The sequence below is a fragment of the Sebastes fasciatus genome, chromosome 14 (assembly GCF_043250625.1).
Source record: "Sebastes fasciatus isolate fSebFas1 chromosome 14, fSebFas1.pri, whole genome shotgun sequence".
NCBI classification, from domain to species: domain Eukaryota; kingdom Metazoa; phylum Chordata; class Actinopteri; order Perciformes; family Sebastidae; genus Sebastes; species Sebastes fasciatus.
This window is the reverse complement of record NC_133808.1, coordinates 9,113,233-9,137,479: the sequence shown is the minus strand read 5'-3', so window position 1 is coordinate 9,137,479 and position 24,247 is coordinate 9,113,233. Positions and strand designations below refer to the sequence as shown.

The following is a 24,247-nucleotide window of genomic DNA, read 5'->3' as shown; positions in this document are numbered from 1 at the left end:
GGTATCGCCTTGCTTCCCAGCATTGGACGCTTGATGGGCTGCCACTAGACACAAGACACCTGATTGGACGAACGCTTTCCCTCATGGGCTACTGCTCCCAGCTTTCAAACCGGAACCAACATGTCGGCTCTTTTGGAAACTTTCTTCTCTTATTTCACGGAAATAGCTCTCTGAGAGTACGGTAGGCGGGATGTGCCAGCCCAGGGAGCGAATGTGATAAAAAATGGCTTTTTTTGTGCTTTAACCATGTAATTCCACATGTCAACACAACACCTGTGTGTGGGTTGTAAAGATTTAAAGAACAGATTAGAATATTTTGTATTAAAGGTGCAGTGTTTTGGTGGCATCTAGTGATGAGGTTGCAGATCGCAATCAAATGAAACTTCTCCTGAGTGCCAAGCGTCTAGAAGAACTACGGTGGCCAATGCAAATAGGCAAATGGCCCTCTCTAGAGCCATTTTTTGGTTTGTCCATTCTGGGCTACTGTAGAAACATGGTGGCTGGCTATATGGCTATAGAGGACCCTCTCTGTATGTAGATATAAACGACTCATTCTAAGCTAACGAAGAACGAATGATTGAAGCTTCCTATTAGCTTCAGCTGAACTTCAGAACGCATTTGTGCACAGAAGGAGGATTGTGGATTTTTGTCAAAGTCACTTCATGTCCAGTATGGAGAGGAGGAATGATTACAATAATCCATAACTGTTTTACGTCATTTAAGAAAAAACAATCTGCATGTTTAGACACCGCCGGCAGAGCAAATGCTGCTGACACGGAGCCAAACAAAGCTAAAGTTTGCTCACATCCCTGTTCAGCAACAAGTCAAGAACCCTGCATTACATACAGGTGTGTCTGTGATGACCAAACATTTCCACGCAGAGGGATTGAAAAATTCCTGGCACCATATTTTCCATCCGAAATGGTGAATTTCATCAAAGGGTGACCAGTTAAGGATTAAGAAAAGGTTCTAAATAACATTTAAAATAACAAAATACAAGAGAGCCATAAACAGATTCTACCATTTATTACACATATTACATTCTTAAATAAAAATGCTCCACTTAACAGTTCTTGCATAGATATCTTACAATACCAATTTAGAAAAGAATTATGAAACAGACCAGTAACAAAAATAAATTTTCTTCTTCCTTAATAAAGAACATTACCATACTAACATCATATAATACAAATAATATTTTAAACACTTTGTACAGCAAAAAATTGTAAGTAAAACAAGAGAACGTAAAATAAAGAATAAAAAAAGTCAACAGAGGAGAGGAAGGCGGGTGTGGAGTGAAGGTTTATGGATCAAAGGTTGATATGAAAGGTATCAGAGTAACAGAGCCCCTGCAGGACGGCTGAGAGGGATGTTGTGATGATAAAAACACACCTGCTGTCTTCTCTTTTCTCTACATGTCGACTCATCCCAGGAAACATATAGCTGTGATCCCTTAACAGTTATGGTTTGAGATCACTGTGATGATATAAAGGTGCTAAAACACAGCTTTCCCTAAATTATGACACTGGATTGGTCATTCTGCCCCCCCCCCAATATGTGGCACAAGGATTGGCACCAAAATCATTTCTGTCTCTCCGCCAAATTTCTGTCGTTAGTGTGGGTTTTATTTTGGGGTTTTCGTGAGTTTGACTATAGTATTCACCAGATGCATTGCAGAGACTTCGGAAATTTGGAATTGCAACAAAATCCACTTGGGCAAGCTTTATGAGCGTCATGCACATTTCTAAAACCTGAAGTTTATCCAAAATTTGCTAAAATGTTTGTTTGGCACTTGAACCTGAAGGACATATAAAGGTGTCTTGTGTCTTCTCCATTGTGTCTCTGAAAAGCAGCTGGTGAGCTCGCAACATGTTGTCATCATAACCAACAGTAACGATGGGCAAAAGTATGAAAATAAGTATAAAAAATCCAGGAAATTTAGGTAGGAACTAAAGAATCCTGTAGAAAGTCGATCACTTATGAATGTCTGAGGACCAACAAGTTCTGAGGAATTCTTTGGTTTCTACCCAGTCATGACTTTTGATCCTACATACCTGTCAACACGACTTAATGTTATACAACATATTTGCTGTACCTATTATCTGTTGGGAAGTAATTGTTTATCCCATAAGTGGGTACCAATACAATACAAATTAATCTTTCTACATCTGTATAAAAGGTCCATGTGCCTTGGTGGACATGTATCGTAGCTTTCAATAAAGGGGATTACTATTCTTGTTTCACCCTAGAATTTTTTTTAACTTGTAGCAGGGCGGTGGTTAGTCAGCAACACATGTCTGAATATTTATAATAATAATAATATCCAGACTTGTTGAGGAAGAAAATATGTGACAGAAATAAAATATTTCCCAAGGCAGCAGATTTTTTATCCTGCGAGAGTTAAAGTAAGGCTCGTTCTGTTTGCACAGGAATTAAAACGAGTTCATCAGCAAAAAAAGTAAAGCCAAATTCCATTACTAAGTTTGTCAATTTCCTCAGATACGATACTGTACTGTACTGTTTGACATGAGCTATGTACCAGAGACAAACAGAACATTTTTGATACCAATCCTTTTTGCACACGTACTTAGAGGGGCCAAACAACTGGCCAAACTCCAGAAAGTAGTTCCCAAATTCTAAGTATCCTACAAGAATGCATCAGGCATTAGGGTCCAACTGAGCAGATGAACTGATAGAGATGGGACAGCACCTACTAGGATGGGTCGACAAGACTTAAACTGTACCGACCGAATGGACATTTAGCTGATAAGGTGGAGAACTTATTGCAGTTTCACCAAAGAACTGCTAGGAGCTCCCAAGCTGCATAGCTCTTGAGAACCCTTCCCAAGTACAGCTGGATATCTGAAGACTATGAGCGTGTTGCGCCCCAGGGGGCTCTGACTGCTTGTGGTTGTGGTGGAGAGGGTTTTGGTGTGGGTGAGGTGAAATATACAGACACAAGGAGAGGGGGTAAAGATCTGTGAATCTCTTATATACTGACACATCAAGCATGGACAAACACAGTAGTTACAGACAGACAGAGTCACTCCGGGATGCCACTGATACCAAGAAAAGTCCAACCAAGTCGCAGCATGACTGAATGTTTGTAAAGTACAACATACTCCCCCCAGAATAACGGTGATGAAAAAGGCAATTTCACCGGAGGTTTAAGTCGATAATGTCACTCTGATCTGTCGCGAGTGGGCTCTTGGTGCATCCTGGACGTGTAACGAATGTTAAGTGGATATTTGACAGAGTGCTCCAACAGACTAAGCTAGCAGTGCGTGCACATGGAGAGTGCGATAGCTAAGTATGATCATGTAGTGCAATGTTTGCGTGAACTAAAGCAGGTCTATAGAAACGCTGAAATGTCGGAGACGGTGCCGTCTCCACATACGGTTAATTTCACACGGAGCGGTCTGTGTGTTAAGATCTCACGCTATTTACAAAAGCTGCCAGAAGTGACAATCCTTCTTCAGGGTGATATGGTAGAAAACTGTGGAAACTGAAGCCCGGTCACTCAAAGGACTGTGTCCAAACAACTGGCTGTGGTCAAAGACGATGTCGAAAGGCTGTTTTCACACTGGATTTTTGTTGGTTTGGGTCCGAATTCTGCGAGAATGCCAATAATAACTTTGTCATGACGTGGGGTAAGTGCTTTCTGACTGCACATGAACTATACTACAGTTCGTCTAGTTCTGATTTCAGACGACCGCATTCAGGTGGACTCGGTGCAGTTTCTTCTGCACCTTAATTTGACATTCTTTTGTAGGCAAACCACTCCCAGATTAGGACTAACCTGCCAGTGTGAAAGCACCTTTACTAAATCTCAAAGGGTAGAACCTCTCCTCTAGATTTCCACTGAACTTCAACCATTTGATGTATGGGAATGGTAACCATTGGTTTCCATAGTCATTTCCAAAGACTCCAGTCCCACCTGTGACTTTGAAATGTCACATTCCTCTATTTGCGGTGTGCTCCGAAGCTAACTTAAAACTAAAGCTTCTTCACTCCTGCCTATAAAACCATGAGAACATTATTTTACATTTGTGAGCAATGAGTTTGGCTCCAGCTGACAGTAGACAAGAGACTGAGAATGTTATGAAGCATGAAGAGTCGGAGCGTACCGGTAATTAAGATTTAATGGGACGATCATGTAAGAAAAACAATCCCTCTCCTTCCACCTTCCATCCCAACACTCCTTTTTTTCTGCGTCTCTGCCTCCCGGCTCTTTTCCTCTACATCTATTACATTCACAGCAGTTAACTTGCAAATATGCAAATCTTTGGGCAAAACGTGTAAAGTGTGCATTCAGCACTCCTGCGGCTGATAGTGCATGGACAACTGCTGTGGACAGAGAGGGAGAGATGGGGTGAGGATGGAGAGGATGGAGGGATGGAGGGAAACAAGAATGGCACTTTAACTATGAAGGAAGAGGGAGGGTTTGGGGACACAGAGTGGATTAAATATCTGCAGGGCCTTTGCAGATAAATGGTAATTCATTTTATCTATAATCCATGAGATAACATGTAAGGGCTGATTTAATGATTTGGATATTCATGTGGGTAAATGATTTTTAAAAAAATCCCTTACAGTTTAGTCTCTCTGACAAATATCTCGCTGTCTCCTGGCATTTCTCGACGCTAGCGGGAACTTCTGTTTGTTCCACATCAAATCTGTCCACTGGGTACGGAGCGCTGGAATAGGTCCGGCTCAAGGTCCCTGTTGTTTTGTTTTTTTTCGTCTCCAGACCACTCAGTTTCCCTGTGACCCAGAGCTATCTCATTAGCTGATCTGCAACTAGAGAGGAGGACCCGGGAGTGCTAATGCTAATCAGAGCTGTGGGACGGCTGCTAGCCGGCCTGGAGGAGCCTGAGAGACGACAGGAGACCCGGAGCGACACTGTGACAGAAAAACCTGCTTCAACACGAAGGGAACCAAATTGTATCTGAAGTGACTTTGAGATCTGTCGGATGTCAAGAGGGATTTTAATTAAAGAGGAGAAGAAACTATGAGTTGTATTTGTTGCATGCTGGCCAGCACTATTTTAAAATGTACGCTAAAATGGTTTTTAAAGTCTTCAACTACTTGGTATGTCTGGGTAATTTGGGGCACAATTGTTCAATGTGTTATCCCTAAAAACACAGAAATGTGCTGAAAGTGATGCATTCCTTTTATAGTGAACTTAAGGCTCATAATTTTCATTGTTTATTAGTTTTCACATATAAATATTGTAATTTTTTTGAAAGATTCAGATCAATTGGTTAAACTAGAGTTTTTGTGCTGATGGTATTTTTAAGATCTGATTAAAATTCAGATATTTGTATTATTGTTTTTTCTTCACTGGTCACTTTCAATAATTAGAATAAATACTGATAAATTCTGAGATTTTTCGGACGGAGAAAAATAAACAGAAAATAATGAGCCATAAGTGTCCCCCCAGAAAACATCATTTCAGTCATTTAAACTAATCCATCAGAGATCAGTCTGATTTAAGCATGCGACGAAGTGAGTGTTCGCCTCTTTTACTAAAGTCATCGAGCTCCAAGATGACTTGTATGTATGAATGAATGAATGAATGAACGAACAAATGAAGGGTCTGAATAAAAACCTAATGAACACATTGTCAGCCGTTAGATTAAAAGCACTTTCAAACAGCAAATGTTTCAACCAACATTTCTCCCACACATGTTCAGCAGTTAAAAAATCTGTTATCAACCATTTTGCTGAATCACTGTTTCCCTCACAGTATGCCTAATGGGGACACATACAGTACATACACACATATACACATTCATGCCATCAAAAGCCTCACAAAAGTGCTACGATCCCCATCCCTCTATGATTGTACTTCCTGTATTAGGAGGGCTCCTTCTACATCCCATTGCATGTCTCAACATTTTAGCATGACTTTGCATCATCCAAGCTGAAGAAAACAACCATCGATATAGCTTTTGTAACAGAAACCTAACAATGAAATGAAAAGTGAAACACTGGGTTCATCTCAAATGTGTGGGTTGCTTAACGTCATATTTAGCAGAAACAGAGAGTTAGTAGAGAAAGCTGCCGCTGGATACAGAGGCCTCATATGGAGGCGGTCTCCTGCTGATCTCTCCTGACCGAGGAGACTCTGCCCGTGGCTAAAGGGCAGTTCCACGCTGGAGGTTTTTGGTATCGATTGTTCGAAGCTGCACCATAAACCCTCTCGAAGGGGAAATGTTTTCACCGTTTCACCTAACGAAGTCTGGCAAGGCCGACCGGCACGATGACTGGGCACGCTAGGATGTGAAATCCCCCGCTAGCTTCAGGAACCCTGCACCCTCACCCAGCTGCACCAGTCAGCAGCAGTGAGTATTAGACTGTTTGCATGTGCTACGGGGCATATAGGTGGTGGTGGTGGTGGGTGGATGAAGCAGCGGTGTCAGTGTTGGCGGTATCAGTAATGCCCTGATTGCAAAGCGAGTTTCTTTTTTTCTGCAACCATTAAGCGAAGAAAGCAGGCGTCGTGGATATGTGCTCGCCACAGTTTTCGCCTATCATTTTTTACATTGGAGATTTTAGTGTTAGTGATTACATTCAGATCAGTCAAATTCAATTTATTTTAGCTTTGAAAGCCCAGCAGATGATGTGTTTTTTGAAGACATACCTATAAAGCTCTTAGCACTGTGTCACAACAAGAAGTGGTAAAGCGGCAAGCCTTCATTCGTTGTTGCAGTTGTACCGTACCATGGCTGTACAATAAGACCTGGATACGGTGGCAAAAAAAACATTTTCCCCATAGACTACGATTGTAAAATAGACGTCTGTAAAACTGTTCACAACTCGAAATGCAAACAAGGTCAATTATGATTCTTTCTATTATGATTCTTTGATCAATGGCGGTTTTATATCTGTGAAACTTTCCTCCAGCTGAGAAGATGGAAAAAACGTTTTGCCGTATGCAACAATTGTGAGCAATTTTCTGAGGAATGAACAGGCGCCCTCTTGGGGTCCAGTATATAATAAGTAGTTCTTATTATACATCCATGAGTTGTACACACATCCACAAGCTGGCTAGTTCGTTAGCTGTATTACTAGCCAGCAAGCTAGCAAACAGCTGCTTCAAATCATCCCACAGGCCTTTGGCATTAACATGTATTTATTTACCTCTTTATTATGCAAATTAGTTTGCCAAAGTTAAAGGGGATCTACGCCCATTTCTCAAAATTCATACATGTTATTCCTATGGTTTAAGACAGTCCAAAAAATATTGATAAACACGAACAACTCTCTCCCAAATCCAAAAACTAGAGTGCTAAAACTCATGCTTGTGATGTCATCGGGTATAACGTCTGGAACTGCTGAGTTTTAGCGCTCTAGTTTTTGGATTTGGGAGAGAGTTGTTCATATTTACTTATATTTTTGGGACTGTCTTAGACCATAGGAATAACATATATGAATTTTGAAAATGGGCGTAGTTCCCCTTTAAATTCTGAGATTTACTTTGCTACCGCGAGTTAATTCTCTCACTGTGACGATTCTGTTCAAATTAATTGAATTCTGTGCAAAATATCATCAACATAAATGCTGGTGTTGACACGAGACTCAATCCTCCAACAACAAAACATATGGTATGGGAATATCAAACATGAAAAGGTTGGATGAGCTTGTGATCCCAACGACAGTTTGCCTATGAAACCTGATTTCCCCCAATGTTTCAGCCAATTTAGCCTTCTTTTTCAGGGACTTTCAGCATTTGGAAAACTGATTTCCCAGATTTTGAGGTCCAGACATTCAAATTCACTGTACACGAGAGGCAGGATAGAAAGGTCTTTGAGGATTATCGACATGTTTTCAAATGTTTTGCTAAAAAAAAACTGCTTTTATTCTATTTATTTTTGATGAAAACAGTGGTTTATAGCCTCAATTGTAACCAGAGTCTCTGAAGTAAAAACGCTGATTAAATGAGAGGCACAAACTGTAGCGAGGGATATGTGGGTGATTGTTGGAACTGAGAACAAGCTGATTTCTCACTTCAAAGGATTTGGAATCGTTTGTTACCTCCAGCTGAGAGCTAAGATACTCTTCTACTAAACAACAGTTGCTAAATTCCTACTGTGAAAAAAGATCTGGGAGCAGAACATATAATTCCAGGAAGAGTGTGCGTGTGTGTGTGTACATGAGCTGGTGCATGTGTGTGTGTGTGTTTGCAATAAAGCCTGCCATGCAGTGTTTTGTTTTCCAACTCTGTTCATTAGTTTAATAATTATTTTCCTAAATCTTATTAGTCTTATCTCAAGAGAGGCCGTGAGCAAAGAAACTGCAGTGGAAGTCTGTGTGCTGACGGAGAATGTGTTCTTGTTCTGTATACAATGTGTAGCGCGAGACAGAATAGTTTTTTGTGTCGTATTTTTTTCAAGTCTTTTTATGAATTTTTTTTTCTTTGTGTTCCTTTTTTCGCTGTAGAAAAAAAAGCACAGATAACATTGAAAAAAAAAGTCAGTGCAGTCAATGGATACGAAACAGGCAAATTTGACCGGGCCGACATGACCGTGTCTGTTCGGCACCACCACACAAAGGTCGGTTGGCGTCTTAAGTCCCACGCGAGTAACCACAAAAGCAGCTCCTCAGCTTCCGTTCATGCCCTGCAGTGCTGCCGGCGAGATGAGATCTCAGAGTCTGTGAAAGAGCTCCTGGATGACTCTCAGAATCAACAAAAAGCAAAGAAAGAAAGAAGAAAAAAAACAAAAACAGGTTTCCATTCTTTAGCGAATCCTCCGCCTGATTCTGGTAGAGTGCGAGACCACAAAGGGTCACGCAAAGGTTTTGTTTTTCAGCTGGAGTGAATCGCAGGGCAGAAAGAGCAGCACAAAAAAACTGAAGACCTCTCTACTCTGCTTTTATTTTAGTCCAAAAAAATACAAATCCCTTTTTCTTAGAATTGGTATGATTCTGTTTTTTGTTTTTTTTTGTTCATCCACTGGTTGCGTACAGACTGCAGAAGCAGAGCCGGTGCACATGGGGATTAAAAGACCAACAACGCTCTCCTTCTCATCCCACACATTCTGTTGAAGTCATCTTAGATTTTCAGTTCGTTTTTTTCCTCAAACACAATTCAGTGAGTTTTAAGACATTTTTCTCCAAGAGAGAAAAGAACAAAGTGTCATTTCTTTGTAATAACAACAATAAGAAGAATTATCGTCCTCTAAGTAGAAAAAAAGGGAAGAAAGTGTCGCTGCGCATTTCTGTCAGATGGCCTGCGGAGGCGGCAGGCGTCTCAGTGAAGGTGAGAGATGCAAACACCCACTGGAGGAGAGCCTGAGAGCTGCAGCAGCACTCGCTGACCCCGAGGTCCCATGGGTGCACCGAGAACACCCGGCGTCTGAGCCCTGGGTACGATTGTCAGCTATGCTGGAAGTCAATCCGTACAGTCTCTCTCCTGCAGATTTGTTGTTTGTTGTCGTTTTCTTCACATAGATTACTGAAGCTGACTGCGGCAGATGATGGTTTCCTATGTTCCGTGTATGAGAAACATTAAAAAACTATGAAAAAAGTTGAGTATGTGATTTCAAAAGCCGGTAAAGCACTAACAACTGACTATATGGATATTTAAAGTTTCACCACTGAGCTATCTCCTCACCTACAGTGACTTAATGGTTTAAACACACTGACTACAGAGAAAGAAAAAAAGGCGGCGTTATGTTTAATCAAGCAAGTTAAGTAGTATATGTTGGTTTGGCAGTGTCCAAGCCCCCAGAGCCGTGTGAGAGCAGCCGGGGTTCACCGGGATGATGCATTCAAAGATGGTTGTGTTGAGTGTTCACTATTGCAAGTGTGTGAATGTGTAATTTTAAAGAAAAACAACAATCTAGCTACTCCTCGTTTTCCTCCAATCCCCGCGTCCAGTGAGAGGGCCGTCAGTCCGTTTGATCTTCATGGACCCCTCAGATGGATGCGCTGCCCTGCAGGCGTCATGGCCGCCGACTGGTTTATGGACGGGGTGAACGAGGCGGGCGGTTGGTAGCTCGACTGCCCATCCCTCTCTCCTCCTATCTCTCCTCCTCTTTCTCCTCCTGCTTCTTCCCCTCTCCCACTCCTTTTCTTTTTGCCCTCAGATGTGCCTCTTCATGTGCAGGGCCAGGTGGTCCGACCGAGAGAAACACCTGCAGAGAGAAACAGAGAAACCACGTCAATGTTACCTCCTAAAAATGCATGATGTAAAATACAGGAAATGAGAGACAGAAAATGTTAGGATGAAACTCAAGTCAGTGCAGCAGGACAAAAAAACAGGATACAGCAGAAAAAATAAGAATAAAAGAGAAAGCAGCTTATATAAATGTATACAGTTGACAGTGTAAAGACATGCCACAGTGCAGTTAGTCTAATTTTCTTGGAGATTTGAAGAAAATAACCATAATATATCAGGCTAGTGTCGATGGCTCTGTATATAGTTGTGAATAGCCCCCCTAAAATTCCCACCGGCTCTGTGCATATCTTGGGAACTCTCCATATTCTCAGGCCCCTTGAACCTCCCACCGGCTATGTGTATTTGCTGGAAATGTTCCCTAGACTATACGTTGGCTCTGTGTTTGCTGAGAATACTTGTCAGTCCCAAGCCCCCTGAACTGTCCACCATGCGCTTTGGTTTAAACATAAGTGAACACTGATGCAGTATTTTGAAGGTGGTGGAAACTTCCTATTTGTCCTGTTTGTTTGAAAGCTTCCTGTAAGTGACCTGTGATTAGAGCTGGGTATCTGTTTCAAAAATGACCATGCCAGTACCAACACCAGTAGGAGTGATACCGATACCAATAGAGTACTTCATTCGATACACAACGCCGCCACACTGCAAAACGCGGTTAATGCTGATAACGCCGTCCCCCGACCCATGGTTAAAACTGTTAGCCCTGTCCGGATTGTTGCCTTTGTTAGCGCTGTTAGCACCGTTAGCTGCATACCCGGCCCTACCTGTGATACACGCATTAGCCACATAAGTGAACTAGCAAATATTTGTTGAAGACACCAAAAAACCACAGTGTCTCATTAATACTGAACACGAAACACCCAACTGTACTGTCTTTGTAATGTCTTTAAAATAAACCAGTCCAGACAATATATAAGTGTGGAAAGCAATGGATTGACATTGACTATTGATTAAACATTGAATTTAAAATGTTGATTAGCTGGGCATTACTATAGGCCTATAGATGCACATCTCTCAGTAACTAATGTAGGTATCCAGTATCCAGCCAGGCCACAGTAGGCCGATAAATAGTATTATATATTTGAAAATGAAAGTGTATAGTAGCAGTGTAATACAGTGGGGTGTCAGGTGTGATCGTGTGGCAGCAGCAAATGGTTAACATGGCACACGGGTCAGGTAGGAGGACCCCTTAGCAGGATTTTGCTTAGGCCCCCAGGGAGGTCAGGCCGGCTCGTAGCCTATACCAGAAAAGCTCAAGGTAAGAGAATTATTTCAACATGAATAAGACAGAGCTCACGGCTTAACACACAAATGTATTAATGCAGAGAACTGCAGAGATTTTCAACCACCTCATTTGAAACAACGAACGGTGAATTTCAATAGTCTTACTTCATCATGTCACACCAGTGGAAGCCAGACGTAGAGACGAATACGGGCTCAGTGAGTTCCTAAATACGACTCAAACACGACCATAAATCACAGCCAGACCTCCGCAGCTCTGCAGTCAGTCCTCACGCTCCGAGTAGAATACTATTGTAGGAACTAATTAGATATGCATCGTGAACACGGACACTAATGCAGACAGGCTGGCAGTACTCTCTGATGCCGGGCAATTTAACTCAGCAGTGACTGCACCTGGTGTGAGAGAGACATAAAACCAGGTGCTGGTGACGTATAATATAAGAACGGCAGTGTCACAAGTATTTTAATTTTATTACACCGGTAAAGCTGAACATCCAACAATAAAATGAATCACAAATGATATGACTAAAGGAGAGGCACAACAAAACGTGGGCGAGAATAAAATGAGAAATTAAAAATTCAATTTGCCAGAGGCTTTATTCATTATTAATCAGTCAATGCTATTCTATGTGTGTGTGTGTGTGTGTGTGTGTGTGTGTGTTTAGGCAGGCTGTTGTTCTATACAAGCAGACAGTGCTGAACACTCAGAAGTACAATAGAAAGTTTCTCGCGCTGCAGAAAAATCTGCTGTCTCTCAGACACTCCATTCTCCTTATGTCAGTCTTCAGATCCTGCAGGGAACCTCATTCAGAGTTCAGTAATTAGGGTGCAACTTCACATGGAGCCAGGGAAATAAAGAAACCAGTTGGACAGAACCCCCTTTGACGTATTAATTCACACAACTTTTCCAGATTTCAAAGCGTTACTGTAATCACGGTGCGAGTGTACAGTTGACCTTTGCCCTTATCTCTGTTGCCTGTGATCTAGTGTTTCCCCTCCACCCTTAGCAGGCCTTGTGGTACCTACTGTACACCTTCGTGTGTGTGTGTGCGTGACTGGACAGATGGCCATGCCAGTTACTGTGTCACTGTTGGGGCGCGGAGCAGCCAGACCAGCTGGTACCACCCCGACCCCCCCCCCCCCCACCCACACTCCTCCTTCCCATCCTCCACTTCTCCTCCTCTAAACTCTCCTTTCTCCTCCTCACTTCTTTTTGTCCTCCTCCTCATCACTCCTCCTCCTTCCAGGAACATCGGGGGGTCCCCGCTTGATTAGGCAGGATTAATGACAGACTGCACTATGTGTGTGTGTGTGTGTGCATGTGTGTTTCCCCAGGAGAAATTGTGTCAGATTGAACAGTCTATCTAATGTTAACCTCTCCATGGCTGCCACTTTTTTGCCATTCTCATGGTAATATTTGGTCAGCTCCACCCACCACAGATGTGTGTATGTGTGTGTGTGTGTGTGTGTGTGTGTGTGTGTGTGTGTGTGTGTGTGTGTACTAGTGTAAAGATTGAGGTACATCCTGGCTATGTTAAGCATGTTTCCATCCACTTTGTAATTTGAGCATCAAAAAGCCCAAAGGGAAATCCTGGAAATGTAAAAACAAGACTAAAGGTGCTTTCAGACGGAGTATTTTGAATCGCCGCAGCACAAGCAGCTGCTATCCACCTACTGTAATCTCTTTATGCAGCTAATTAGAGTGCTACAGGAAGGAGTCCTCAAACACAGACATGAGTTAGCATTTTAGCATTTACCGTTCCCTCGTCTGGAAGTCAATGGCTTTTTGTTGAATGGGTTTTTAGTTAGATGCCTGGAATAAGGTCTGTGGTTAACACAAGCTGAAGAGATCTTAGCGTTTTGTTCTACGACAAAAAAAACATCAATAATTAACCCACTCGTGAATTTTGAAGGCTTAATGTGTCTTTAAAAAGGCGGTTGCTAATAAGTGGCTAAATGAGACTACTAAACAATCTCGTTGGTATACTAGTACGATAATAATAATCAATGTGGTCCAGTGGCCTGTACTACGAAGCGAGTTCAACATACCAAGGGTATCTTCTCATTATCTGGCTTAACTAAACCCTAACAAACGAGATCCAGCTAAGCGGTCCTACGACGGTGGTTATCAACTCGGTAAATCAACCCAGCGTTTCTCTATCTGGCTATGAACACGTTCACATGAAAGGGGCAGTGTTTGCAGCATCTGATCAATCACAAACATGGACAAGTCTACGGTCAGCAGTGCGGCACATTATACAACGGAAGAGCAAACTATAATATTTGACAAATATGAGGAAGTTAAACACATAATTCAGACTAAAAGTAACACAGTTGAAGCTGCTAAATGCAGGAAGGACAGCTGGCAAAAGAAAAAATTGTGTGAATGCGTAAATTAACAGACTGAATATGAGACGGAATGCTCAAAAGTCAGACATAGTCGTCAAAACAGGGAAGTGAAATATAAATAGCTTTCAGAGTATATTGGATGATTAGATTACTCTTATCACATTATGGCATTTAAGAAAATTGTGGCGTGTATGACTATTTCAGTCTTCTTTCAGCTGCGTCCCCGACTCCGGCGGTGTGAAACGGACTGGAGAGCAAGTAAAAAAATAAATATAAGAACATAATTCAAAGTGGTTAAGAACCCACAGCATACAGCCAGCTGTACTTTCTGCATTTGTCAGTTTAAACTGTGTTGTTTTTAGCCTGGAACGTCTTTGTATTTGTGTAATATCTTAAGATCTGCACACCGAGCTTTGATTGGTCAGTAGGCGATGCTTTTATACAAGCTGATTTCTTATCTGGAACATAACCTGCTCCGAAACAGGTTAGGTATTCAGCATCAGTTACCATGGCGATCTACCCTGGTAAGAGGTGAACCACCGTCGTAGGACGGAACACCCAGAGTTAACCCTGAAGTTACCTCGCTAACGCCAAATCCTGCTTTGTAGTACAGGCCTGTGGACGCAAATGTGTCCAGAGTCCAGAGTCCAGAGTCTGCTAAAATAATATGTGGCCCAGATCACCTCCGAATGTAGTCTGAGTGATCGAATTTCAATGCGTCTTGAGTGCCTCCACACCTGTACTTAGAGCCGTCCATGCGTGATCAGATCACCCAGGACGCATGTTAATGCCAGGTCTGAACAGCGCCTTAGCTTCAGATTGTTGTTACAAACACACACAGCAAAATGTACGCGCTGTTTTGATGTTTCTTACTGAAATGCCCCTTGGAAGTTGTAGTGTACTTCTCTCTGGCGTATACCTCTGACTTTGAATCAAAGAAGCTGATGTTTTCTAACAGATGTTCATCCTTTGCAGCGATAACATCCAGGAGAGTTTTTTTTTAGAACTCCAACTGTCAGTCACCAACGTTGTCAATGCAGAAAATGAACATTTAACTCAGAAGCCCAAAATAACTTCTTCTTCCTTCAATACTCGATGCAGCCTTTGATGTACGCAGAGCCGTAGCTTATATCTGAGTCATTGTGTACCCGAGTGTGTCATTGTTACGTCTGGACCTAAAAACGTTCATGTATGACTTTACATCTAAACGTCTTTGCGTTCTGCACGCTTGTGTGTGTTGGGTCTCTACACACTGGGTTTTGTGTGCGTGTGAGTGTGTGTGCCAAGAAGGAGCTAATACGGTCCCAGCTCTCAGCCAGGATTAGAAGCTTCCAGCAGGTTTCTGGAGGGTTTTATGTCTAAAACCCAAACTAGAGGGAACCCACAACAGCCAATTACACTGTCTCTAGGGCAAACGTGTGAGTGTGTGTGTGCTGTTCATCAGAAAGGTAGTGCAGCCACACACACACACATACAGAGAGTGTGTATGTTAAAGTGGAGCTGGCATCTGGTGCCATTCAATTAGCTGCGACCGGCCTGCCAATAGCCAGAATCCATTTAACTGCCAGCACAGGGGCATGAGTAAGCGCACGCACAAACACACACTCTACCTTGAGGACCAAACACCAAACGGAGACGATGTGACTTCCTTGGCTTTTGTCCACAGGGAGATTTAGTTTGCTTTTATTTTCAAACACAAACCCCATCATCCTGTTGTCCACTGAGGTCAAACTGCGTCGGACATGAGTCGGTGAAACAAGCACATTGACGCAGGATCAATGAGTAAAGTCTTCCACCATTAATAAGTCAGTAACAAAATAACATTTACAGGCTTTCCTATGGCTGCCAAAATAACGTAAATCCATTAGGAACTTAACTTCAGATAATAATATTCCTTATCATTAAATTGACTACACTGAACCTTTATCAACCAGGAGTCCAGATAAAAACTCACCTTAGTCCCTCCTCTACACACCTATAGAGGGAGGAAAATGTCTTTAAGAAAATAATCAGGTCCCTTCTAAACTTCAAACCAGGCGGCAACCTCTGGTTCTGTAAAGTGAAGCCAATGCAGAAGTGCAGTAAACTTGCATTCTTTCTAATAGCCAGCAGGGGGCGACTCCTCTGGTTGCAAAAAGAAGTCAGATTGTATAGAAGTCTTTGAGAAAATGAGCCTACTTCTCACTTGATTTATTACCTCAGTAAACATTGTAAACATGAGTTTATGGTCTCACTCGCTAGTTTCAAGTCTTCTTCAATACAGCATGATGATCATTTAGTAAATTATGGCGCCATTTAGAGTCAAATAGACCATAAAGCAGGGCTTTAGGGCGTGGCTACCTTGTGATTGACAGGTCGCTACCACGGCGTTGTCCGGTCTGGGAGTTGTCCGTGTTTTCGTCTTAGAACTTTAACTCTTTCACAGTGGGTTTCCAGCTCATAGAAGTTACTTGTAACTTTTTGGTCGCCTGAAAATGTCTTTTTGGTGACAAGGCCTTCGGTTGTGCTTAGCTCTACCCTCTGGTGACACTTCTGGTTGAATCCAATCATGTTGCAGGAGAAAACCATGAAGAACTAACGTTATCTATTTTAAAAAAAAATGGCATTACATTTGGTCAAGAGTGCATTATGACTTGTTGATGTGTCAAATCATTTCTGTATTCTGTAAATCTGTAAATCATTGCGTATTGAAAATTAAAATAGTTCCAGTCCTAACGTTGACAAAAACTGCCCAAATACATGATGCACTGGCTGACCTGAATCCCATTTTGTGCTCCCGTATTAGTGACTTGACAAGAAGATAACCCAGGTTTGTTCCTGGAGTTCTAATTGTAGGATACAAATGCAGGTTAAACAGAGATCTTTGACAGGTAAAGGGCATCTTTACTGCACGTTTGTGCATACAGCGGATGCCTGTGTGTGAGCGTTTACCTCTCGCAGTGGTTGCACTTGAATGGCTTCGCTCCGGTGTGTTTGCGGTAGTGTCGCGTCAACTCGTCACTGCGGGCAAAACGCCATTCGCAGCCCTCCCATGAGCACTTATAGGGCTTCTCACCTGAGACAGAAAGAGGAGAAGGTGTCACATTTTATTATAATTTCTACATGTAATTTCACACATCTAAACTACAGCTGTTAACACTAATATACAGCTAACCACTCCTGGCTTTTTCCAGACGAAAACACACGCACACACATGCATGCACACACACACACACACACACACTCACACACAGACAGCCCAGGGGCCGGGCAAGCCGACCAGATTTAACACAACAGCCATTTCAATGAGCCAATACACTTAATTAGCTGTAAATGAAGTCTTTCAGCACTGCGGCGTGTTAATTCATAATCCTAAATTCACCCTGAAATGAATCCCCCCCCCAACCCACACACACACCCTGAGGTGGTGGGATCTGAAATGTAAATGAAGTTTCATCCCCCACTTCACCAGATGGGAGGAGAGATGGTCTATTGTTCTCAGCCTGTAGTTATCTCTCCATGATAGAAAGCCTTCCAGCTGTGTGTGTGTGTGTGTGTGTGTGTGTGTGCGTGTGCGTGTGCGTGTGCGTGTGTGTGTGTGTGTGTGTGTGTGTGTGTGTGTGTAGGGTGTAGGAGCAGACTGTCTTCAGATGGGACGTGATGATGTCTGACTGCCTGAGAGTGTGTTTCTCTCTATGGGTGTATTAGGAGTGTAAGAAAAAATTGAATATTGCGATATTATATGTTATGATACTGTATCGATTCTCAAAAACACTATAGATTTTGAATTAATAGTTTACATGCAAAGATTAATTCAGTCAATAATTTATTTCATTTGCAAAGAAATGAGCCTCTCAGTGAATTGCATAAAAATGTTTTTCACTCTGTTATGCATCGCCTTACTTACAGTATCACAATGAATCGCAATATATTGAATCGTGACCCCTGTATCATGATACATATCGTATCACTAGATTCTTCCAATACACAGCCCCTAGTGTGTATTTCCATGTTTCCAATCACTTGTCAAGCAAAATGTTGTAAAAGAAAAAGGCGAATTAGGCGCGTTTCCATCAACGGGTTTGGACCAATTAAACTCGGCTACAGCGTAGTTTGGTCAGAAGTTGGAGCTATAGGCTACGCACGGCTCACGGAAACAAAACAAGTCACCTTGGCCATCTAACCCATATACGATAGAAACATGGAGAGAGGTCTTCAGGAATTTGTTTCAATTGAGCAAGTTTTAATTGTTATGTCATGTCAGCTAAGCCATGTTTCACGCTGTCTTGAGATGAAGGCAAGCATTCACGTGTTATGAGGGAATATGCGGGAAGACGGCGACAGCAGCAACAGCATGACAGATCAGTCATGCATGTTAATATTCGCTGAGTCAGAATTTATTCGGCAAATGCGTCTCTATGTCACTGCTCGAAGTGGGCCGGTACTCACTGTTAGGCAGAACTGACACTTCTTAATTTTACTCCTTGGCGTACTGTTTTCTTGCGCACCAGAACTTCTCACAAGCTGCCGGTACGCTTTTCTGCCCTCTCCATTCCAAATCAGGTTTTCTGGGGGCGGTAACGCTACGGCGCCAGTGTTTTTGCGCCACGCTTCATAGTCCATATGAACATAAAACTTTGTGCGGAGCATCTGGACGAGCCGACACGCAGCACGGGGGAGGGAGGAAGGGCGTTTGAACGAGGGTGCTGTAATTCATCAATACAATGTTCACATCTTTTTTGTAATTAGAGAATTGTTCGTCATAATTTTTGTGAACATAATAAATTAAACATTATTTAAAAGTCTTGATTTATAGAATATGATTTTACACGGCAAACATTTCCAGAAAAATTAAATGTTCAGATGAAGGCTATGATATGTGAAAAATAACAAAATCATCATAAATATAATAAATATAAATCATAAATAAAACAATATATTATTGAATTATTTATTTATTAGCTACATAATCTACACACTATCAGACTAGGCACGCAAAGTGCATTATTATAATACTTTAGCTGACACCCGCCAGCCCGCCCGTCTGCTCTCTCTCTCTCTCTCTCTCATCCCCGGCTCTCTGAAGCTCTGTACCCCACTGTTGGTTGGCAAAGGCAGCGGTGTCGGCGGCGCAGAGGTTCCTGGGGACCGCCGGTACAATAACATTATATCGTTATGTTAATAAAATTTACCCAAATTCACAAATATGTAGGATATTACTACTGACATTCATGTAATATAACGTCACAATGTCTGCTGTATTAGCCATGTGTTTACTATGTGTTTATTTGCATATAGAGCGGGAAAGTGAGATCCGATCACAAGTGGTCACGCATGAAGACGCATTCTAATGCCAGGTGTGAACAGACATACTTAAAGTTGTCCACTTGTGATTGGATCACTCAGGATGCATGTTAAAGCAGCAGTAGGCGAGATTGGAGAAAATACGATTAAAAAGTTATTTTTATAAAATGGTCACTATATCCTGACAGTAGTGAGACAGGTTATCTGAAAGAAATAATGTGCCTCTATGTCCTCCGGTGTTCCTAACGGCATCTGCAGGATTTCACAGACCGGAGTAAAACAACCAATCAGAGCTGATCTGGAGTCTGCCGTCCAGCTGCTGTCTATGAGCCAGCTGTCAATCACTCGCGAACACCGATCCAACTAAGCAGCACTGATCAAATATGTATCAATATTCTGTTACTATAATGCCTATTTCTCGCCTCAAATGTTTTCAGAAAGATCTTGTAGTGTACTGTTAGGCTGTAAAATGAGAAAGTTTGTGACCCGGCAGCCATGTTGAGATCAGTTGAGGAAAAACCAAGCACCGCCCACCAGCCGGAGCACAGCCAATAGGAACGCTCAATAGGAACGCTCTCTCTGACCTGTGATTGGTCAAAGTCTCCCGTCACGGGCTAGATTTTCTAAAGCCTGAAAACAGAGCCATGAGGAGGTGCAGAAGTCTAGTTATCTCTCAGAACACTTGGATTACAATATGCTGAAAGGTTATTATGGAATCTTTGCCAAATGATGCCAAAAACATTCTGCCTACTGAAGCTTTAATGCCAGGTCTGAACAGGGCCTATTTGACTGGCCAAAGCTGTGGATAATGTTGCATTGCTTTGTGGCAAGAGTTGAACCAGGTTTGACCCAGCCTGCCTTTTCTTTTTGTTTTAGAGCCCTCTGAGTCAGGACCCCCACTTCCTCAACGCAGTAGCCTCAGGTTTTTTGACACTCCTCAAACATCAAACAAATCAAGTTATTTAAATCAATAAAATAACTAAGTAAATAAAATTAAATTCAAATATTTAGAATATTGATGAAGAGGAAATACTTTAAAACACTGCACACTCTCAAACTGGCCGAACCTAACTGCAGACCCCTAGTGTGTGTGACTATGTTGTGTTGTGTGTGTGTGAACTGTGGGTTGGTAACTATAATTGGGGTCTTAATGGCTCTTAATGGGGAGTAATACAGCAGTTTACAGTCATTTAGCCAGATGTCCTAGCGGCCCCTCCACTCCCATCACAGCACACACCAATCTTCTTAAGGAGACAAACACACAACGGTCCAAAAACAAAGTGGAACTAATATGAAAACTGAAGTATTTCACAATATGGTGGAAACATTATTGGATGCAATATTAAAGGATGTGTTCACAAGTACAGCAGTTTTTTAATCAGGATCTTGGGAATAAAAGTGACCCCGACAGAGAAACTCATTTTTATTTAAGTATAACCTGGTTCCAGATGTCTGCATCTAAGTGTGAGACTGCTTTTCTGAACTTTAATTGCCTTAATGCACCGTCTTGAATCATCGTGCCAGAACGACAAAAGCTGCAGAAAGTACACCTTCACATGGACTGATACCTGAGGTGCAGAGCAGCGACAGCCAGGTGATGCAACGACAAGTAAAAGATGATGTGCTACAGGAACATCCAACTGTGAATGGTACCCTCTTTCCCCTTTATTTCCCCCCCAGTTCCTGTGTCTCTTTGATCGGAGTCGTCTTTCATCCGCAGACACAACGTGACTGACAAGGTGACGCACTCGTTCTCGGACTAAATGAGCTGTGCTCCCCTGGATTTGCATATTCAAATTATCCAGTCAAATCTTTTGCCGTCGGTTGCCGATTTCCTCAACATGGATCTGTGTTTTGTTGATGTCTCAACATTGTGCATTTTAGGAGATAGGACTCGCTCTGTCACCTTGTCTACTAGGAATGTCACGATAGCAGAAATTTAGAAGTTGATACCAATACTAATAGAATTCCACCTTTCTTGATACACAATTTGATACCACGGTACAAAACAAAAACAAAACAATACAAACTTAGAGCTACTATTAAGAAGTTAAACAGGTCATAATTCCCTCTCCAATATCTATTTTATATTGCAGTGAAAACATCTCTTTCAAACAACTGGATTTTTACCTAATTTACCTTCAACTATTCATTTTTACTGAATAGAGCTTGCATCATAATGCATAAAGCAAGCATATTTGCTCACTCCCATGTTGATAAGAGTATTAAATACTTGACAAATGTCCCTTTAAGGTACATTTTGAACAGATACAAAATGTGTGATTAATGTGTGATTAATCACGATTAAATATGTTAATCGATTGACAGCTAAAAAAAACCTGTTCTTCTTTTATTTCTTTTTAAACATATATGTCTGAGCAAGGATGTTTTACAGTTAGAAATGTAATTTTACTGTTGATACTGTGAGTAATTATGAATATAATATTTAAAAAACTAACAAAGAAAAACCCAACATAAAACTAAGATCTACAGAACTTGATTTGAGAAAGATTAAAGATAAATTTACATAAATTGCTGTAACTCAAACATGCATTGCGTCAGTCCACCAGACTGATAATACTGGCCTGCTGATGTTATTGGTTGGGCACTAATGGTCAACTTCTAATTCGCCTCAATGCGGTCGTTAAAAGAGATGAATTAAGACGGGAGAGACCAAGACTGTCGCAATCGGTTACATTTCTTTTGTTCAAAAAGAGGCAAGTTACACATACTATCTACCCTACTTTGAAGGTACAACGGGGAGTCCCCTATTTGTGTATAGGCCCATAATCCTCTGGTACAGCTGTGAAAAATGTGTGATCCTACAACAGATTTACTTCTAGTTCTGTAAAGAACCAACAAATCCTCCATGTTGAATCTTCAGTAGCAGTAACTGAATGTGTGAATCCTCCTACTCACTCCACAGAGTCCTCCTCGCTCAGGACTGAATACAGGACCAATATTTTCAATATGCAATAGCAAACCACTTTGGCAGCTTATCCAGTTGGAGAAATGCTACACTCTCAACCTGCATGTGTGTGTGTGTGTGTGTGTGTGTGTGTGTGTGTGTGTGAGAGTGAGTGTTTGATATGGGGTATGAGTGGGGGCCGCAGGTGCCAGACAGGCGGCCGTTTCACACCCGTCTTCTGTAATTGGCCAGAGCACCCCATCTTCCTTCAATAGGACCCCCCTCAAACACACACACATACACACACATGCTATAACACACACACAGACACACACACACACACACACAGTTGGAGGAATGAAGCAAGGCCAGCTCGGGCCTGACGCCACGGCAACCATGACGCCAGCCAATTATAGCACGGCAAGGCAAGGATGCGTGATAAAGTCACCTAGCAACTGAGAGAAAGAGAGACGGGGTGGAGGGGGGCGGGCGGGCGAGAGAGAGAGAGAGAGAGAGAGAGAGAGAGAGAGAGAGAGAGAGAGAGAGAGAGAGAGAGAGAGAGAGAGAGAGAGAGATTAACAGGCACGGACAATCAACCAGCCACCAACCAATTATGGAAGAGGGTGATGCAGTTGCTTGGCAACCCAAACTGAATGAGCAAGTGGAAGCGAGAGGGAAAGAGAGAGAGCAGGTTGGAGGTTGGATTCAGTGGGTGTAGAGTATATATATATATATATATACACACACACACATATATATATATATATTGTATATATATATACTGTATATGGAGGTCTGGGGTTTTCCTGAATCCACATGATGCTGTGGTGGTACCCGCTGAGGGTCGGGGTTGAGGTCTTGGGAAGTCAGACTCAAACTGGAGTGTTTTTTTTTTCATGCTTTGACCTGTGAACTACATATCACAGAATATACTTTACATCACCGATAGCCATTTTGCAAACCAAGTTTGCAGATTTATATCTTGAATAAAAGACTGTGGAAGAAATTCTTCAAATTAATTTGACAAAACCCTAATAAAATCTCTTCAGTCTTTGGTAATGACTGATTTAGGGTGTATCCCAAAGTTTATTTTAGCACTCCGTTTGAATGTATTTTTTTTTTGTTTCGTTTCAGCCCATTCTTGAAACTTGCTTCAGTCGAATGAACACAAAACCTGCATTGAAGTAGTAGTAGGCAGAATGTTTTTGGCATCATTTGGCAAAAATTCCATAATAACCTTTCAGCATATTGTAATTCAGGTGTTCTGAGAGAAAACTAGACTTCTGCACCTCCTCATGGCTCTGTTTTCAGGCTTTAAAATATCTAGCCCGTGACGGGAGACTTTGGCCAATCACAGGTCATTTCAGAGAGAGAGCATTTCTATTGGCTGTGCTCCGACTGGAGGGCGGTGCTTGGTATTTCCTCAACTAATCTTAACATGGCTGCCGGGTCACAAACTTTCAAATTTTACAGCTAAACAGTACACTACAAGATGATTCTGAAAACATTTTATGCAAGAAATAGGCATTACAGTAACAGAATATTGATTCATATTTGATCAGCGCTGCCTAGTTTGATCGGAGTTTGTGAGTGATTGACAGCTGCTCAGAGAAGGCAAGGCTTCAGCTCGGCTCTGATCGGTTGTTTTCTCCGGTCTGTGAAATCTTGCAGATGCAGACACGGAGGACACCGAGGAGGACACCGGAGGACACTGGAACCACAGAGGCCCATGATTTTTTTCAGATTACCCGTCTCATGCTCTACTGTCAGAATATAGTGACCGTTTTATAAAAATATATTTTTTTAAATCATATTTGCTGCATTTCTACCCACTGCAGCTTTGATTGTTGTCAAACTTCCATAATCATTTTTTGAGGTTATTCAGTACAGACTTTTCATTTGAATATGCACCTTATCTATATTATCATTTAATAATAACATAAGTAACATTCACAAAAAAAAAAAAATCAATGCAAACTTGTTGTCTAATGATGGTTTATCATCAAACAAGTTCAGCAGTGTGCCAACTGATTGTTTCAGACCATGTAGAAATGAATGGAAACAAATGGCTGCCTGGAATAATAGCTAAAATATATACATGATTTGTAATTCAGGAACTGACAATGACCAGAAAAGGCTGTTTGGTAGTGATATTTAATGGTAGAATAAAATAAAATGTATTGCTATACAAGTCATTCATGACTCCCAAACATTAAATGTCAGAGAATGCTTTTAAATGTCATCCGACACTGTGACCTGTCAGAGGTTTCAACTAATGCTTG

At 41.8% G+C, this 24,247-nt stretch overlaps 1 protein-coding gene across 2 annotated transcripts in view; it reads right to left on the bottom strand.

Annotated features, from left to right (window-relative positions):
* Positions 1 to 1,011: 1,011 nt before the first annotated feature.
* Positions 1,012 to 24,247, bottom strand: part of klf7b (Kruppel like factor 7b) — an 84,325-nt gene continuing 61,089 nt past the window's right edge. The window contains exons 3-4 of one of the 2 annotated variants that reach the window (XM_074658583.1): positions 16,706 to 16,829; positions 1,012 to 10,142 (exon numbers count right to left, since the gene is read on the bottom strand). In XM_074658583.1, the coding sequence (XP_074514684.1) occupies positions 10,091 to 10,142; positions 16,706 to 16,829 (176 nt within the window). In that variant the 3' untranslated portion in view covers positions 1,012 to 10,090. The remainder of the gene's footprint in view (positions 10,143 to 16,705; positions 16,830 to 24,247) is intronic. The other variant, XM_074658584.1, reaches the window with a different exon arrangement.